Below are 19,053 nucleotides of genomic sequence, written 5' to 3'. Positions count from 1 at the left end.
GGTGCAAAGTCCAGATGCCCTCTGGCCCGAGAGCCTCAGTAATAAAGTTTCAAAAACTGGCAGCACTCCGGATTGGTGTCAAAAAGGTGACGGGGTGTCTTTTATTCCATGTGCAACGTTTCAGCCCACAAGGCTTGACAAAGGCTCCTTGTGGGCTGAAACGTTGCACATGGAATAAAAGACACCCCGTCACCTTTTTGACACCAATCCGGAGTGCTGCCAGTTTTTGAAACTTTATGAAAGATGGATAGAGAGAGTGAGAGAAAGAAAGATGGATAGAGAGAGTGAGAGAAAGAAAGATGGATAGAGAGAGTGAGAGAAAGAAAGATGGATAGAGAGAGTGAGAGAAAGAAAGATGGATAGAGAGAGTGAGAGAAAGAAAGATGGATAGAGAGAGTGAGAGAAAGAAAGATGGATAGAGAGAGTGAGAGAAAGAAAGATGGATAGAGAGAGAAAGAAAGAGGGAGAGAGAAAGATGGATAGAGAGGGAGAGAGAAAGATGGATAGAGAGGGAGAGAGAAAGATGGATAGAGAGGGAGAGAGAAAGATGGATAGAGAGGGAGAGAGAAAGATGGATAGAGAGGGAGAGAGAAAGATGGATAGAGAGAGAGAGAGAAAGATGGATAGAGAGAGAGAGAGAAAGATGGATAGAGAGGGAGAGAGAAAGATGGATAGAGAGGGAGAGAGAAAGATGGATAGAGAGGGAGAAAGATGGATAGAGAGGGAGAGAAAGATGGATAGAGAGGGAGAGAAAGATGGATAGAGAGGGAGAGAGAAAGATGGATAGAGAGTGAGAAAGATGGATAGAGAGGGAGTGAGAAAGATGGATAGAGAGGGAGTGAGAAAGATGGATAGAGAGGGAGAGAGAAAGATGGATAGAGAGGGAGAGAGAAAGATGGATAGAGAGGGAGAGAGAAAGATGGATAGAGAGGGAGAGAGAAAGATGGATAGAGAGGGAGAGAGAAAGATGGATAGAGAGAGAGAAAGATGGATAGAGAGAGAGAAAGATGGATAGAGAGGGAGAGAGAAAGATGGATAGAGAGGGAGAGAGAAAGATGGATAGAGAGGGAGAGAGAAAGATGGATAGAGAGGGAGAGAGAAAGATGGATAGAGAGGGAGAGAGAAAGATGGATAGAGAGGGAGAGAGAAAGATGGATAGAGAGGGAGAGAGAAAGATGGATAGAGAGAGAGTGGATAAATGGAGATAGATATATCTATATGTGTGTCAAGGCGGTCAGTACCATTTACCTTGTATAAAACAGTTTACAAAGAAACTTTGTCATAAACTTTGCTTCCTTCTCCTCTTCTTTCCTATTCTTTTCTTGGTTTTTCATCCTTTTGTCTCGTTAGTTTCTTCTCACGCTTTTTCCTTTTGTTCTTTCCTCTTTCCCGTTCATCTTTTACTTGTGTTTTCTTCTCTTCCCTTTTGACATTTCCCATTCCTCCTCTTCCATCGACTCCTGTTTTATCTCTTCCTTAGTTTCAGGCAAAGTCTTGGTGATTCTACAGAAGCTGCACCTCTATTGCCACATGGAAGAAATAATAGTCCATGTTTATTAAAGTGTTTGCTCCAGTTTTGTGATGCGGCTTCTCTGTGTGTGACAAGACAGAAAAAATGTGCACCTACAGGGGCTGTTAGTCGCAGTTTGCGCCACATTTATCCCTGATTTGCGCCATAATTCTGCACCATGAACAAAGTGCACCCAAAAAAAGGGAAACACCTCCTCAGCAGTGCAGGGGGTGGCAGAATTGTAAAGACTGCGTTCATAGCTGGCACCAGCGCTGGGCATACCAGGGCCCGGAGCTTCTGGGGGGCTGTAGATAAGGATCCATAGAGTGTGACGGGGGCTTTATATAAAATAAGGGGCTGATAAGTATGATAAAATAGGGAATATTTTAGGGAACAGGAGACTGTTAGTTTCTCAATTTTTTATGCTGCCACGTGAGTTCACTACAAAGGGGTCCACTGAGGCGCTGTCACTAAGGGGCCTACTGAGACCTGGAGCCGACCCTGACCTGCTGCACCCTTCACACTCCACCGGCAAACTGCACATAGTACAGACTGCACTAGTAATATATCTTGTTAAATCTCTGAACTGAGTGGATTTGCTGAAAAAACTATTATAAAGTTATGATAATGAGGTTCTGTTGCTCCTGTGGCTGCCCGGGCGCTTCTCCTCTTACCCTAATTATGCGCTGCTCCAGCCTCGTCCTGCCCAGCATAAACTGAGAATACTCACTGTGTTGTTCCTGACAGGCAGAAGTAACAATTGCTGCACCATCCCCCAGCTGCTGTGTACGAGTCATTCAGCTCAGGTTGATTAGTCCTGTCTGGACTGTTCAGGCAGCTTTTATGCATGGAAGACTGCATTCAGCTTTCCAAAGGTCCTGAATTTTACAATAGTTTTTTTTAGAAAAACCACTTGGTTCAGGGATTAAACAAGACATGTTTCTGCATCAGTGTAGCTACCGCATTCTCAAGATATATTTGGTTCACAATACATAAAAGCAAATGGTAGATTTCCTTTAATAAATGTGGGCCAATTTGTCTGGAGTTACACTTATAATTACAGGCAGGTTTGTAGGTTTGTTCTTAAAGGAAATCTACCACCAGGATGAAGGATTGTAAACTTTCGGCAGAAGCTGCTCTTCTTGTAGCTTCATATGCCTTTGTTTTTAAGAAAAAGAGGTTTTAAAAATTATGCAGATGAACCTTCGGGGCTCCAAGCTCCATTGACAGTCTGGAGCCCCAGAGGCTCATTTGCATAATTAGTGAAATCTTTTTAGTGAAAGCAGAACCTACCAGGTGAGGACACTCGCCAGTATGCCAGTGTGACTGGTTTACAATTCTTTATCCTGGTGGTAGATTTCCTTTAAGTTTAATTTGTATGTAAGTCAGAACTGTATATTTTATCATTGTAACCCCAGCCAAATTTTTTTGGTTTCTGTGACAATTGGATTTTAAAAATGTTGGATTGTCATAAGAACCAGGAGTAACAATAAATCTATTGGCAGACACCTTTAATAACTGCTATAGCTGATTATTGTAGCCTGGGGCTAAAGTACAGTAAATTACCAACATCCACTGGTCCGTTTGTAACTAGGGGTCGCCTGTAAGTTGGGTGTTTTTGAGTAAGGGAACGTCTGTATCCCAGTTCCAACTAACATACAAATTCAACATAAGAACAAACCTACAGAACCTGTCCTGTATGTAACCTGGCAACTGCCTGTATGTTCTCCGAAAACCCCTTTAAGCCATAAGGGGTCACTTCCAGTTGTACTGGTTTTCCTGTGCATATCATATAGTCCTTTCTTTTGCTTTAATCCCTATGTAATCCACCTCTGCCGATGTTTAAAGGATATTCCCAGTTCAGTGTAAGATGAGAATCTATGCCCTTAAGAAAAATGGCTGCGTCTGCCTCTATCTATAAGAGTCACGTGACGTGAGGAGGGGGTCAGATGTGGCTTCTCTCCAGGACTTCCTGGCACGTTACTCTGGTGTGTGATTATGTCACAAGAAGCAAAGTACAAAGCGGAGGAGGAGGAGGAGAGGTCCCTGCTGCCGCAGCTGCCTGACACTGGGGTAAGACCTGATGCCAAGGAATTCCCGCCTGGCAACATTGTATCTGCTGTGTGTAGTCCGACCTCTCATATCACTGATGTGCAACATAGACATTCCCCGGACACACATCTTCTTCAAGGAATTCTCCAAAATTCTGAGAATTCCCCTGAATGATTGACATTACTCGCTGGACAAGTTATACGTCACGTTACATGACGGGGGTCGTGTTGTCAATGTCACCAAATATTCTGATAATTGCTTCCAGAACTGCAGGGTATTACACAGGACCCCAACGAAACCACCGCAAAATTCCTCTTATTACAAAGTTTCCCAATTTTATATTTTTAAAAAAAAAACCAAGGGCAAACGGGTCAGGGGAAAAGCGGCCAATGGTTTCTACTCAGTCGCGATTCCTGTGCCGCTGATCCGACTTTCAACCTTTGTGATTAGCAAACTGATAAAACGCTGCAGATCCAGAGACCACAGAGAAGCTACTCTGCGCATGTCATAGGGTCCAGAATACGGAGAATAGAAACCTTAGGGTCAAGTCCGACCTGTGAATTCTCAGTAGAAACAGAACAACTTTCTAATGGACTTTATGTTTATATATATCCCAAGATCTTTGCTTGCTGTCATTGAATGAGGCAGTAACTATTGTTAGCAAATGGGAGGAGGTGACCCAAGAGTCAAGATTTCCCAGGAAAAAGTAGCTGCATATTAGAGACTGTTCCATTTATTTCTATACAGCTGAGATGCAATACCGGCACAAACCACTGTCAGGTGGGGCGCTGTTTTTGGAAGAAAAAGTCAATGGGGGTCATTTACTAAGGGCCCGATTAGCGTTTTCGCGACGTGTTACCCAAATATTTCCAATTTGCGCAGATTTTCCCTGAATTGCCCCGGGATTTTGGCGCATGCGATCGGATTGTGGCGCATCGGCGCCCGCATGCACGCGACGGAAATTGGGGGGCGTGGCCGAACGAAAACCCGACGGATTCGAAAAAAATGGCGCATTTAAAAAAAATGTGTTGCGAAAATTGCACTTACCTTCACTCAGCCCCGCTCGGTGTATTCCAGTGCGTTCCGATGCTCTTCAGCGCATCTTCAGCGTCCCGGCTGGACCCGAATCCACCGCAGAGAACGCGTCGCTGCATCGCGAATGGGCCGGGTAAGTAAATCTGCCCCAGTGTTTTTTAACCTCTGAACAGCTCCTTAATTCTATGGGGCAGATTTACTTTACCCGGTCCTGTCGCGATCCCCCGGTGCGTTGTCCGGCGCGAAATGGAAATATTCGGGAAACCCGACGGAATTGCTGTCCGTAAATGAGCCCCTATGTTTTCTGCATGAAATAAGGAGATGTCACTGCTGTAGCTGCATTTTTCTATATTCACAGCAGTGCAGTTATAATGTTCCGCCTGCGGGGGGAGCCACTGAGTACAAGGGAGTTCAAGATCTGATTATTCAGTTGGTTTATCAAGGGTTAAGAAGGAGTCCTTACTTATGAGCTTCTATCCCAAAGTTCTAGGGATGGATTATAAGAAGATAGCGGACGACGTGGCCCAGAAGATTCTGTCATATAGTCAGGACACGTCAGGATGGAAAGTGGCCAAATCCACAGTGAGTGTCTGTAATCCGCAGCCATACATTCTCCTTCTCTTGTCATCTTGTTGTCTCTTTCCTTTCTTTCACTTTCCTCTCCCCATCCTTGTTTCCTCATTTTTTGCTTTTCTTTCTTCCCCCATTTATTCTTCCTCTTCTCATCCTTTTACTCCATCCAACCTTTCTTTATTTCCCTCTCCTTCTATTTTTTCATTTTCTTTCCGTTCACTACCGATCAGTCTCTTTCCCTTTTCTTTCCGATTGTTTGTCCTTTCCCTTCTCTTCCCTTTCCCATCATTTTCTGTTTACCTCTCCTCTTCCCTCTTTCATTTCATTTCCCTTCCTCTTAAGCTTTTTTCCTTCCTTTCTCATATAGTTTTCTATTCTTTCCTATTGCTTGTTGTTTCCCTTCCCTCTTTCATTTCCAAGCAGTATATTTCCCATTGTTTGCCCTTTCCATTCTCTTCTCTTTCCCACCATTATCTGTCTGCTCATCTTATCTCTGCTTCCCATTTTCCTTGCCTTCCTCATTTTTTCCCCTCCTCTTCCCTTCCCTCTTTCATTCCCTTTCACCCCTCTTTAGCTCTTCCCTTTCATATTGCTTGTCCTTTCCCTTCTTTTCCATCTTTAATTTCCTTTCTCGTTTCCTTGTCCTTTCCCCTCTCTTTCCTCTTTCATTTCCTTTCTTCTTCCTTTCTCATGTCCTTTCCTATTGCTTGTCCTTTCCCTTCTTCTCCGTCTTTAATTTCCTTTCTTCTTCCTTCCCGGTTTCCTTTCCTATTGCTTGTCCTTTCCCCTCTCTTTCCTCTTTCATTTCCTTTCTCATGTCCTTTCCTTTTCCCTGTCTTCTCTTTCCTTGGTATTCTCTTCCTTTTCCATCCTTGTATCCCCTCCTCATTGATTTAGTTTTCCTTTTGTCTTTCTCTTTCTTGCCTCTTCCCTGTTCATCATTTTCTTGTGTTTTCTCGTCTTCCCTTTTGGCGTTTCCCATTCCTCCTCTTCCATCCTTCCACTGACTTCCGTATGATCCTTTCCATCTACTTATCCTTATGAAATTTCCCTTCTCCTCTTTTCCAACCCTTTTCCTTCTTCTGATTTTGTCTTTCCCATTAACTTTCCTTCCATCTCTTTTTCCTTCTTCCCTTTCCTATCACCTTCTTCATATCATAAAAATCTTATATCCCTTCCAGAAAGATATCACCGTGTCGTGGAAACCATCCAACGAGTATCCGGGAAATATGTAAGTAGTAAAGCAGCCATGAGACTGTTCCTCTACATTCCCACCTCATCCTTTTATCAAAGGGTAATTACTTTCAGCCTTTTCTTAGCCACAATTTTTTGGTTTCTTGAAGTCCTGAAAGGGAGATCTACCTGACTAGACAATAATATCTACCTCACTGCTGCTATAGCACATGGAAGGGAAGGAAATAATTTTACAAAAATGTAGTTTAGTGTAGTACCGCTGCAGACCACCAGGTGGTAGTCACAGAATAGCTTGGACTTTTCCTTCTCTTGGAGCAAAGATACAGAGCACAATCTTATCCCAGCATCTACACACCGTACACAGGTACTGCCAAGGCCATGCTATAGGGAACCTAGCAGAAGCTTTGACTATAAAGACTACAGCTAGTGTCAGATATCATCCCTGGGGAGATGTGTAATCAGACCTTTGTGTATGTTGTTAATAGCTGCAGGACTGTGAATGTGACATATGGATTTATATTCCACGATTGTAGCTCCTCTAAGGCCTCTTGCACACTAGCGTTGCGTTTCACGTCAGGGTGCAATGCGTGAAAAACTGACGTTTTTGCTGCGTTTTTGTTTCATTTTTGTTCGCGTTTTTTTGCGTTTTCGGTGCGTTTTTCACGCGCGTTTTTTTAAGTCAATGGGACTTTTTCAAAGGGACCAAGGTTCGGGAATAAAATGTTTTATTTAATTGAAAAATAATGTCTTCTGATAAGTTGCAAACATCTGCGATCTATTCTTCACTGTTCCGCGCGCGTATATTATCTCCCGACAAGTTTGCAGATGTGAAGAACAGTGAAGAATAGAATAAAAACAGTGAACACAGTGAACACAGGATCATTTAAGATAAAAACACAGTGCAGAACACAGTGCAGAATAGATTACAGATGTTCGGCACATCTGCTTACTTGTCGGGAGATACGCGCGGAGCGGTGCGCCCAAAATAGCATGTGAAGAACAATATATATGTGTGTAAAGAACACATTGCAGATGTTTCCATACATCTGCAATGTCTTCTTCACACATATATATTGTTCTTCACATGCTATTTTGTTCGCGCCGTTCCGCGCGTATCTCCCGACAAGTAAGCAGATGTGCCGAACATCTGTAATCTATTCTGCACTGTGTTCTGCACTGTGTTTTTATCTTAAATGATCCTGTGTTCACTGTGTTCACTGTTTTTATTCTATTCTTCACTGTTCTTCACATCTGCTAAATTGTCGGGAGATAATATACGCGCGGAACAGTGAAGAATAGATCGCAGATGTTTGCAAATTATCAGAAGACATTATTTTTCAATTAAATAACACATTTTAATCCCAAACCATGGTCCCTTTGAAAAATGCTCGAGTCTCCCATTGAATCGCGCGTCAAAAATGCGCCGAAAACGCAAAAAAAACGCAAATTACTCCAAGGAAAAATGGAACAAAAACGCAGCCAAAACGTCAGTTTTTCACGCATTGCACCCTGACGTGAAACGCAACGCTAGTGTGCAAGAGGCCTAAGTGTACAGAGTTTGTTTCCTCACACTGCTGTGTATTGTGCTCTCTGCAGCCAGTGTTTTTTTTTTAATGGCCATGGAGAGATAATCAGACCTTTATGTATGGGGTTAGTAGCAGCAGGACTGTGATATATGGATTTATATTCCAGGATTGTAGCTCCTCCAAGTGCACTGCGGGAGGTGGACTCACACTGTTGTGCTCTGTGCTTTCTACAGACGGCGTTAGGCATTGCCATTGGAGAGATGTATAAAAATACCTTTTTGTATGTGTGTTGTAGCAGCAGGACTGTCCACATTTCACAATTCTGCTGCTAATAACATACACAAGGGAAATATATGATTACACCTCTTTTTAGGGACAATACCTAACACTGGCTGCAGAGAGAACAGAGCACAGACTTTAAATTTTGGGTCCAGATAACCCCTTGTACAATCAGCTCCCAAAGGCAGACATATATATATATACACTCACCGGCCACTTTATTAGGTACACCTGTCCAACTGCTCGTTAACACTTAAAGCATAGCTCCCAACCGTCCCGATTTTGACGGGACTTTCCCGTTTTTCGTACCTCTGCCCCGCGTCACGGGCAGCTATGATATTGTCACGGATTCTCCCCCCAGGTCCCGCTGTGTCCCGGCGCTGTGTCCGCATAGTAAATACTTTGAAAGTCTGAACTCACAGTACAGAATGGCTTCTACAGACATCGGGAGGGAATCCTTTTCAGAGAAGTGTCGGGCTTAGCGCAGAGCAGGGACCACGTCATCAGCTTCAGATCTGTCCATATATGGTCACTGCATCTCCTAGGGTTCCCCAGAGCAGACATCGGGCAGGGAATCCTTTTCAGAGAAGTGTCGGCTTAGTGGGGAGAGCAGGGACCACGTCATCAGGTCAGATCAGCATCTGTCCATATATGGTCACTGCATCTCCTAGGGTTCCCCAGAGCAGACATCGGGAGGGAATCCTTCTCAGAGAAGTGTCGGCTTAGTGGGGAGAGCAGGGACCACGTCATCAGCTCAGATCAGCATCTGTCCATATATGGTCTCCAGGGCTTCCCCAGACACAAGCTATTTATATAATTAAATTCCATAAAGTTTTGCCCAGGCTGGGATTCGAACCTGGGACCTTGTGCACCATAGACAGGAGCTTAATTAACTGAGCTATAAGCCCAGTGATACAGAGCTGAGGATTTCTGGTAACTAAGAAGTGTTATCTGCCACTGTTACATTGTGATACAGACTAATGCACTGATATATAGAGAGGGATCTTCTCAGAGATTATTATTGTAATTATTGAAACTATTATTATTATTATTATAAATGTTATTATTTTTATTATTATGGAGATGATTATTAATAATGGTAAAAATAATAATAATCATCTCAATAATAATAATAGTCTCAATAATTACAATAATCTGAGAAGATCCCTCCCTATATACCAAAGCAGTATATAGTTCTTAGTTACCAAAATTCTCCACTTTATTAATCACAGAGGCTATAGCTCAGTGGGTTGAGGCGCTGTGTTGCATATGGACACTGCAGGTTCTGGGTTCAAATCCCAATGAGGATATATATTTTTTTTTTTATTGAGATGATTTTTATTATTTTAATATGGCTAAAATTTGGGGCGTGGCCAGGGAGTGATTGGGGGTGTGGCATGCCGCCATTTTGTCCCTCTTTCGTTTTCACAAATGTTGGGAGGTATGCTTAAAGGACACCTGTCATCAGGTCTGTGTCACTAGTCCTGTCACCTCTACCTGTTGGAGCAGCTCACAAGGATCCCATCCCAGCCTTTATCTAGTTATGTCATACATTATTCATTGTAAAATCATCTATTTTTTATCATGTAAATGAGGCTGGTCACATGGTCAGAGGCAGTGATGTCACCCCTGTTACCCCTCCCCTCTCCTCCCCCTGCTCATGTCTGTGTGTAATGTATAGTAAAGCATCGCTGGTATCTGTGCTGCATCTGCTGACATGCTGCATCCTCCTAATATACAGGTGAGAGACACAGACATCAGCTACACATGAATCTGCTGTAACATGGCTGCCTGGAGCTGCTGTATCTCTCCTATATACACACATGCACACACAGGCTGCAGGGGGCGCCAGCACCAGGAAGCACATCATTATACAGCCTCACATCATTATACAGGCTGTCAGTCATGCACTGGGGGTGTGGCTGTGCCTCCCACTCATGAATAGAGTGGACAGCTTGAATATGCTAATGCTTCATTGGACATTTCACAGGTCATTTGCATACAGCTTTAGGACCTCATTGCTTAGGTTTACAGGCATGTAGAGGGACAATGAAGGGATAGAGGCAATGCTCTCTAATGGCAGTTTATGAAAATATATTTAGTTTAGGGGGTTATTTTGCATGACGGGTTCTCTTTAATTTCTAATCAGCCAATCACATGGCGGCAACTCAGTGCATTTAGGCATGTAGACATGGTCAAGACAATCTCCTGCAGTTCAATCCGAGCATCAGTATGGGGAAGAAAGGTGATTTGTGGCCTTTGAACGTGGCATGGTTGTTGGTGCCAGAAGGGCTGGTCTGAGTATTTCAGAAACTGCTGATCTACTGGGATTTTCACGCACAACCATCTCTAGGGTTTACAGAGAATGGTCCGAAAAAGAAAACACAACCAGTGAGCGGCAGTTCTGTGGGCGGAAATGCCTTGTTGATGCCAGAGGTCAGAGGAGAATGGGCAGACTGGTTCGAGCTGAGAAAGGCAACAGTGACTCAAATCGCCACCCGTTACAACCAAGGTAGGCAGAAGAGCATCTCTGAACGCACAGTACGTCCAACTTTGAGGCAGATGGGCTACAGCAGCAGAAGACCACACCGGGTGCCACTCCTTTCAGCTAAGAACAAGAAACTGAGGCTACAATTTGCACAAGCTCATCGAAATTGGACAGTAGAAGATTGGAAAAACGTTGCCTGGTCTGATGAGTCTCGATTTCTGCTGCGACATTTGGATGGTAGGGTCAAAATTTGGCGTCAACAACATGAAAGCATGGATCCATCCTGCCTTGTATCAGCGGGTCAGGCTGGTGGTGGTGTCATGGTGTGGGGAATATTTTCTTGGCACTCTTTGGGCCCCTCGGTACAACGCCACAGCCTACCTGAGTATTGTTGCTGACCATGTCCATCCCTTTATGAGCACAATGTACCCTGTAACATCTGATGGCTACTTTCAGCAGGATAATGCGCCATGTCATAAAGCTGGAATCATCTCAGACTGGTTTCTTGAACATGACAATGAGGTCACTGGACACAAATGGCCTCCACAGTCACCAGATCTCAATCCAATAGAGCATCTTTGGGATGTGGTGGAACGGGAGATTCGCATCATGGATGTGCAGCCGACAAATCTGCGGCAACTGTGTGATGCCATCATGTCAATATGGACCAAAATCTCTGAGGAGCTTCCAGCACCTTGTTGTATCTATGCCACGAAGAATTGAGGCAGTTCTGAAGGCAAAAGGGGGTCCAACCCGTTACTAGCATGGTGTACCTAATAAAGTGGCCGGTGAGTGTGTATATATATTTATATATATATATATATATATTATATATAGTATATATTATTATACTATATATTGATAATCCTTGGTCCAATTACAGCAAAAAATGTTTAAACTCCAATTGTCACTGGGGCCAAAAAATTTTTTGTCTGGATCTACAATTATAAAATATACAGTTTCGACTTACATACAAATTCAACTTAAGAACAAACCTCCGAACCTCTTGTATGTAACCCAGGGACTGTCTGTACTATTTATATTATTGTATTATACACAAAGGTCTGAATACACATCTCTCCAGGTACAATACCTAACACTGGCTGCAAAGAGCTTAGATCACAGCAGTGTGAGGAAAAAAAAACCCCTAGTGGAGTTGGAGAAGCTACAATCCAGGAATATAAATCCATATTTCACAGTCCTGTTGCTAATATAACATCATGCACAAAGGTCTGATTACACATCCCTGCAGGGACAATACATAACACTGCTGCAGTCCACATGGTGACACCTGCTGATAGGTTCCCTTTGCTACAAGCTACACAGTGAATTAATATAGATGACATGTACATATTTCACTCTTTCTACGTGTATTCATTCTGTATTTCCTACAAACCCAGATACCGGGGAGAGGGAATTATTGAAGAAATCCCGGAAAAAGTTATTCCCTTTATGTATCTGGCCAAATATAGAGCAAAGTGGGACAGCGCACTGAAGACGTATTCCATCGTAGAGGAGGTTGATGAGGTAATAATCCATGTAGTGATGTCACACCCTGGGTCTCATATGTCTTATATATGTTGTAAATGGATTCCTTATCAATGTCTAGTTATCACCTACATACCTCACACTGCTGTGTATTTTACCTCTTTCCTTCCTTGTCCTCACACTGCTGTGTATTTTACCTCTTTCCTTCCTTGTCCTCACACTGCTGTGTATTTTACCTCTTTCCTTCCTTGTCCTCACACTGCTGTGTATTTTACCTCTTTCCTTCCTTGTCCTCACACTGCTGTGTCTTTTACCTCTTTCCTTCCTTGTCCTCACACTGCTGTGTATTTTACCTCTTTCCTTCCTTGTCCTCACACTGCTGTGTATTTTACCTCTTTCCTTCCTTGTCCTCACACTGCTGTGTATTTTACCTCTTTCCTTCCTTGTCCTCACACTGCTGTGTATTTTACCTCTTTCCTTCCTTGTCCTCACACTGCTGTGTATTTTACCTCTTTCCTTCCTTGTCCTCACACTGCTGTGTCTTTTACCTTGTTCTTTCTGTATCCTCACATTGCTGAATCTTTAGGCTCTCTCCTTGTGTCCTCACACTGCTGTGTCTTTTAGCTCTCTCCTTGTGTCCTCACACTGCTGTGTCTTTTAGCTCTCTCCTTGTGTCCTCACACTGCTGTGTCTTTTAGCTCTCTCCTTGTGTCCTCACACTGCTGTGTCTTTTAGCTCTCTCCTTGTGTCCTCACACTGCTGTGTCTTTTAGCTCTCTCCTTGTGTCCTCACACTGCTGTGTCTTTTAGCTCTCTCCTTGTGTCCTCACACTGCTGTGTCTTTTAGCTCTCTCCTTGTGTCCTCACACTGCTGTGTCTTTTAGCTCTCTCCTTGTGTCCTCACACTGCTGTGTCTTTTAGCTCTCTCCTTGTGTCCTCACACTGCTGTGTCTTTTAGCTCTCTCCTTGTGTCCTCACACTGCTGTGTCTTTTAGCTCTCTCCTTGTGTCCTCACACTTCTCTCTGCTCTCAGTAAAAGCTGTAGTAGGGTTCTGGTTGAATACTACAGCAGTTATTCAGAGCAGAAGGGAGTTGTTGTGAAAAGGTTTTAAGCAAAGAGCACAGCAGTGTGAGGACACACCCCCAGTGTGGACTTATAATAGTTTTTTCACAGCTGAGGTGGCTATTCTCTGGTGGAGCGCTACTAATATCTTGTTTTCACCCTATAGGATACTTACATCTGTCACTGCCTCACACACAGTTATGGTTTGGGGATTATCTCAGCGAGAGAATTTGTGGATTTGATTCACATTCGGCGCTACGATGGCGGAGTAATCACCACTAATTGTAAGTATCCGTTTCACTTGTTATTTAATGGATCTCTGGTCTAAGGTCTGTTGTGTAGTAGTACACGCCCACTCCAGCACTAATGGGATTGGCCACTCTTATACATAAGTTGCCCATGTGCCTTTACTGCCTTACTAATTCCTGAATGCTCATCAAGTGACTCAGCAGCCCTGATACTTACTTTTGTGCTGTGTTCACACTCATTCTTTGCGTACATGTCTGAATAGGAGGAGCTGTAGCAGGAGAGTTATGACTAATATGTCTCTTTGCCTTTCTATTGTGTGCAATCTTAAAGCCCACGCATGACCCACTAGGAATTCTCGCATATCACAGGATTCTTAAAAGTTAGTTAGACTTTTAAAAAATGAAGGCCATACTGTTACCTGTTATTACACATCCATTTACCTTTCACAGCCATCAGTGTGGAGTATGACCGATGCCCTATAAGCAGCTCTCATGTCCGCGGCTTCAATAATCCATGTGGTTACGTCTGCTCACCATTACCTGAGTAAGTAGATTGGTAAACTTAAAGGGAACCTGTCACCAGCTGAACAGGTGGGGGATGAAATGTCCTTTCTAGAGTTCTCTCTTTCATGTGAAATCTCATCCATTTACCGGTATAAAATCTCTCCAAAAATCATATGCAAATGACCTGAGAAGAGTCATATTTTACCTAAGGTGAGTTTAGTGGTCGCATTGTCCCTATTTTTGGTTCTTTTGCAAAAAAGATGTTGTGTCATATTAAAGATACAAATCTCATCTTTCATCTTTCTTATGAGAACCATAAGCCTGATGGGATCTGAAAGATGAGATTCTTATGTCTAATACAAGAGAGCTATAGGTTTTTAGATATCTGCATCTCTGGTTCTGTAGCTCACAAAATAATAATCTTCATGTGACCGGAAAGATGAGATCCTTATCTTTAATATGACAACAGCAGCATGTTTCTAGTTACTATTTAACTGGGATAGATACGGGGAGTCTGAAATGCACTCCCTCTGCAGCCTCAAAACCTGACTCATCTTATGTGAAATAGGATGAGAAGAGTCATATTTGCTTGATTTGGTGGGAGATTTCTTTTATAGGTGAACCTGTGAGATTTCACGTAAAAGAGGGAATTCTAGAAAGGACACTTCATCCCATACCTGAGGGATCCGGTTGTTTAGTGGGGTAAAACCTGGTAACAGTTTCCCAGAGGGGATGTAATTGGCATTAGCCTTCCTTGCCCTACCATGGTCAAGACTTTTGCCTCTGCTCGGCCTAGAATTCCTCTGTTGATTACCAACAGATCCTTACAAGCTACAACATATCCTTGTGTATGTTCATACTAGTGATGGGTCGTTCACCAATGGCTCACTAAACCCCGCCTTAAACGGCCCACCCCGCCCCCTTTAACCCGATAAAATCGGGTTAAAAGTGGTGTGGTGTGATTGACTGGCCTGCGGCTCCCTATTATATATTTAATTGGGAGCAGTTCAGATGTCTAAGAAGAGCCGGCTCTTCTTAGTGAGCGGAGCCTAATGTGCCAGCTCGCTAAGTAGAGCTGGACTTCCCATCACTAGTTCATACAGTGAGATTTGTCCTCTGGTTCAGCTCCTCCCCCCCTATAAGCAGGAGGAGGAGTCAACATTGGCAGCATTCAATGATTAGCTGCTGCCAATATTCCGGGAGTCTCCCAATTGATGTAACAGTCTTGGAATTTACATCAATGAGAAAACACCCAGCATATGCTCAGCGGAGGCCGGGGATGGAGGCAAACGGAGGCAAAAAGGTGGCTCCATAAAAATTCTGTATATGGAATAAAGCCCTGGTGTTGCTCTATTCACTTCTATGGAGCTTCTCCTTTTAGGGGATAGTTGGGAACCCCCTTTAAACTTTTCCCATTTTTTAAATAGTTTTTAAAACATTTTTTTTTTTATAAATATCAAGTTTCATGACTTATTTTCCTCCTTCAGGAACCCGTCACATACCAGGCTGGTGGTATTCATTCAGCCGAACCTGGGAGGCTTACTGCCGCGCTCCGTGGTAGACTCGGCGATACCCAGCAACGTGGTCGGCCTCATCCGGGACGTGCAAGAGGGGATCAAAAAACTTTTACAAGATTGAGTCATAGCATAGGATATACTTTTACCTCAATTTCGTTTTATAAATACAGAAATACATGGAAACCTCAGCCCTCATCATGATCTCACCTAACCCCGAGCCTCCCAAATATTCTCAACCGGGGAAAATCAATAAAAAAAAGACTTTTCCATTGATTACCTTCAACAGGAAGATGCTCATTCATAAAGCCTCTTTCTTGTGCATTAATAACGTGAAAACCGTTTTTAATTATATTTTTCCTATCTTGAGATATTATAGCTTGAATTACAGAGGCTGCACTACTGAGATACTCCCTGTGACTCCACCTTCTAGGCTTCCTGAGAGTCATGCCTGATGTTAAAGGGGTTTTCCCACAAATCAAGTTAGGTCCTATCCACAGGATAGGACCCAACTTGCTGATCGGTGGGGGTCTCAGTGATGGGACCCCCACAGATCACGAAAACAAGGGGTCCGATGGGGTCCCAGTTACCTCAGTCGGATCCCTCGTTGCTCCAGGAGAGTAATGGAGCAGACAGCCGCACTGATCGTCCTGCTCCGTCTTTCTCTATGGAGCTAACAGACATCGCCGATCGTAGCGCTCGCCAACTTCCGTTGGCACCATTGAGATGTCCATTGAGGTAACTGGGACCCCATCTGACCCCTCATTTTCGTGATCTGTGGGGGTCTCAGTGATGCAACTTAGGCCCTATCCTGTGGAAAGGACCTAACTTAGATTCGTGGGAAAACCCCTTTAAGGGAGCTGCCTTACAAGGTAACTAAGAGGCAATGTTTTCCATATCCCATCCTGGAATGTATTTGTATCTCTATTCCCAGAATCCCCCAGTGGCGCATCAATGGCTGTAAGTCTCCGGCCTTGGCATAGTCGCTGGAAGGAGAAGCTCTTCCCCCCCCCCCCCCCCACCTACAAGGTACATCAATGTCCCCACATACATTCATACCTGAAACGGATACAACCAGGTATCCATCACCTTGACAGATATATGAAAAGCAAATGGAACGTCTCAGTAGCGCAGTCTCAGGCTTCAGACCGTAACGTAATCTTATAATAGCTCTGCATAGAAATAAGATAGAAAAAATTGTTTTCACATTTAGATAGAACACTAATTTTTTTATAATTTTTATTTCAATGCATTAAAAACAATCTTTGCCATTGTCAAGTTTGAATACTTCTTCCCCTGTTCCTGTTGATGTAACCCTTAACCCTTTGTAAAACACTTCATAAATGCTAATATGAATGAACTACATACTTGTGTAGGACAAAACCACGCCTAAAAACTACAGAGCATCTTGCAAACAACAAATACAGACACCAGAGAGTAAATAATAATAGAGACCCCGGAGAAGAGAATAAATAATAATAGAGACCCCAGAGCAGAGAATAAATGATAATAGAGACCCCAGAGCAGAGAATAAATAATAATAGAGACCCCAGAGCAGAGAATAAATGATAATAGAGACCCAAGAGCAGAGAATAAATAATAATAGAGACCCAAGAGCAGAGAATAAATAATAATAGAGACCCAAGAGCAGAGAATAAATGATAATAGAGACCCAAGAGCAGAGAATAAATAATAATAGAGACCCGAGAGCAGAGAATACAAAATAATAGAGACCCCAGAGCAGAGAATAAATAATAATAGAGACCCCAGAGCAGAGAATACAAAATAATAGAGACCCCAGAATAATGTAAAAACTGTGCAAGATTACATAAGGTACATCACAGATTTAGCCTTTACAAGGAAACACACAAGGATTGACCCCCCCCCCCCCCACTAGAATGACCCCCACCTTCAAAAATATAAGTGCAGAATATGGTGCAATCATTGTACTCCTCATGTTAGAGCCAGAGGCAAAACTACTGTAGTTAAATGGAACCTACCACCCTGATTCTACCTATAAAGGTAGGTCGGGTGGTAGGTGGATGAATAGGACGTGAGGATAGCCCTTTTTTGGGGTACTCCTCACATCCCGGCTATCTTTTAGAAAACTTTAATGCTGGCATATGTATATTTTTTTAAGTGGCTACTGGGGAGTGGAGTAGCCGGACATGAGGCTACAAGTCGCGGCTACTCCACGCCCCAGTAGCCACGGTACTCCGCCTACCATTTCATCTTTGGCGCGCAGCTCCTCGTAGCTGTGCGCCCTCGGCCGTGCCCTCTGTATTCTGCGCATGCGCAGAACGCAAGCCTTCGGCTGCGTGGCCGTGGCTCCGGAGCGACTGCGCATGTGCAGAACGCCGCTGATACCGGGGGACTCGGACGAGGGCGCGCAGCTACGAGGAGCTGCGCACCGAAGATTGAATGGTAGGCAGAGGAAAGAGGCTACTGGGGCGTGGAGTAGCCGCGACGTGTAGCCTCATCTCCAGCTAATCCACGCCCCAGTAGCCGCTTAAAAAAATTTACATATGCCAGCATTAAAGTTTTCTAAAAGACACCCGGGACGTGAGGATTTGCCCAAAAAAGGGCTATCCTCACGTCCCATTCATCCACCTACCACCCGATCTACCTTTATAGGTAGATTCGTTGTTGTAGGTTACCTTTAATTCTTTGAGAGCTTAATCTACATTCTGTATCTGTGTAATAAGCTTGGTTCTGTTTCCATATCTATACAGCAAACTTTGTTCTGTTTCTTTATTTATACAGCAAGTTTGGTTCTCTTTCTATATCTATACAGCAAGCTTGGTTTTGTTTCCATATCTATACAGCAAGTTTGGTTCTATTTCTATACCGCAAGCTTGGTTCTGTTTCTTTATCTATACAGCAGGCTTGGTTCTGTTTCTATATCTATGCAGCAAGTTTGGTTCTGTTCCATATTTATACAGCAAGCTTGGTTCTGTTATTAAATCTATACTGCAAGCTTGGTTCTGGTATATGTATATAGCAAGCTTAGTTCTGCTTCTACATTTACACAGCAAGCTTGGTTCTGTTACTAAATCTATACCGCAAGCTTGGTTCTGTTATTATACCGTATTTATATAGCAAGCTTGGTTCCGTTTCTATATCTACACAAAGATTGGTTCTGCTTCTCTATTTATAGAACAAGCCTGGTTCTGTATAGATACTAACAAGCTTTCACCTGACAATTTTCTTAAGTGAAGAAGAAATGGGCGCAGATGTATAAATAGTGGTGCTACCTGCCGATTTGCAGTTTGCCGCACTTCTGTGAAGGTTGCGCCAGATAAGTCAATACTGGTGCCCGGTTTCCAATTGGCGCTACCATGGAAAGTGCGAAAACAGTTGCACCTTTTTCTTTTTGGTGCTATACAGTTTAGTATAGTAAGTAGTAGAAAAATAAAGTTTGTGCAGCTCACCTGGTTCAATGTAGATGGTTGCTTGTAAAAGTCTGGAAATGGAAATTTTCACGTGTATTCAACACGCTGGGAGTGCAAACCGCATTGCCTGCTAGGATCGCAGGTGTGGAGTGGAGACAATGAACAGAAAGGATCGCGGCACTTCCGAA

The 19,053-nt window shown here is 43.4% G+C and overlaps 1 protein-coding gene across 1 annotated transcript; it reads left to right on the top strand.

The window, feature by feature from the left end:
• Positions 1-3,466: 3,466 nt before the first annotated feature.
• Positions 3,467-16,756, top strand: STARD6 (StAR related lipid transfer domain containing 6). The gene is made up of 7 exons (XM_072134073.1): positions 3,467-3,583; positions 5,082-5,179; positions 6,352-6,401; positions 12,058-12,184; positions 13,374-13,491; positions 13,906-13,999; positions 15,447-16,756. The coding sequence occupies exons 2-7, from the start codon at positions 5,090-5,092 to the stop codon at positions 15,595-15,597; spliced, it is 630 nt and encodes a 209-aa protein (XP_071990174.1). The 5' UTR covers positions 3,467-3,583; positions 5,082-5,089; the 3' UTR covers positions 15,598-16,756.
• The last annotated feature ends 2,297 nt before the right edge of the window (positions 16,757-19,053 follow it).

The sequence above is a fragment of the Engystomops pustulosus genome, chromosome 1, assembly GCF_040894005.1.
Source record: "Engystomops pustulosus chromosome 1, aEngPut4.maternal, whole genome shotgun sequence".
NCBI lineage: Eukaryota > Metazoa > Chordata > Amphibia > Anura > Leptodactylidae > Engystomops > Engystomops pustulosus.
Note: the sequence above shows the minus strand (reverse complement) of the source record. Positions and strands in the feature narration are given on the sequence as shown.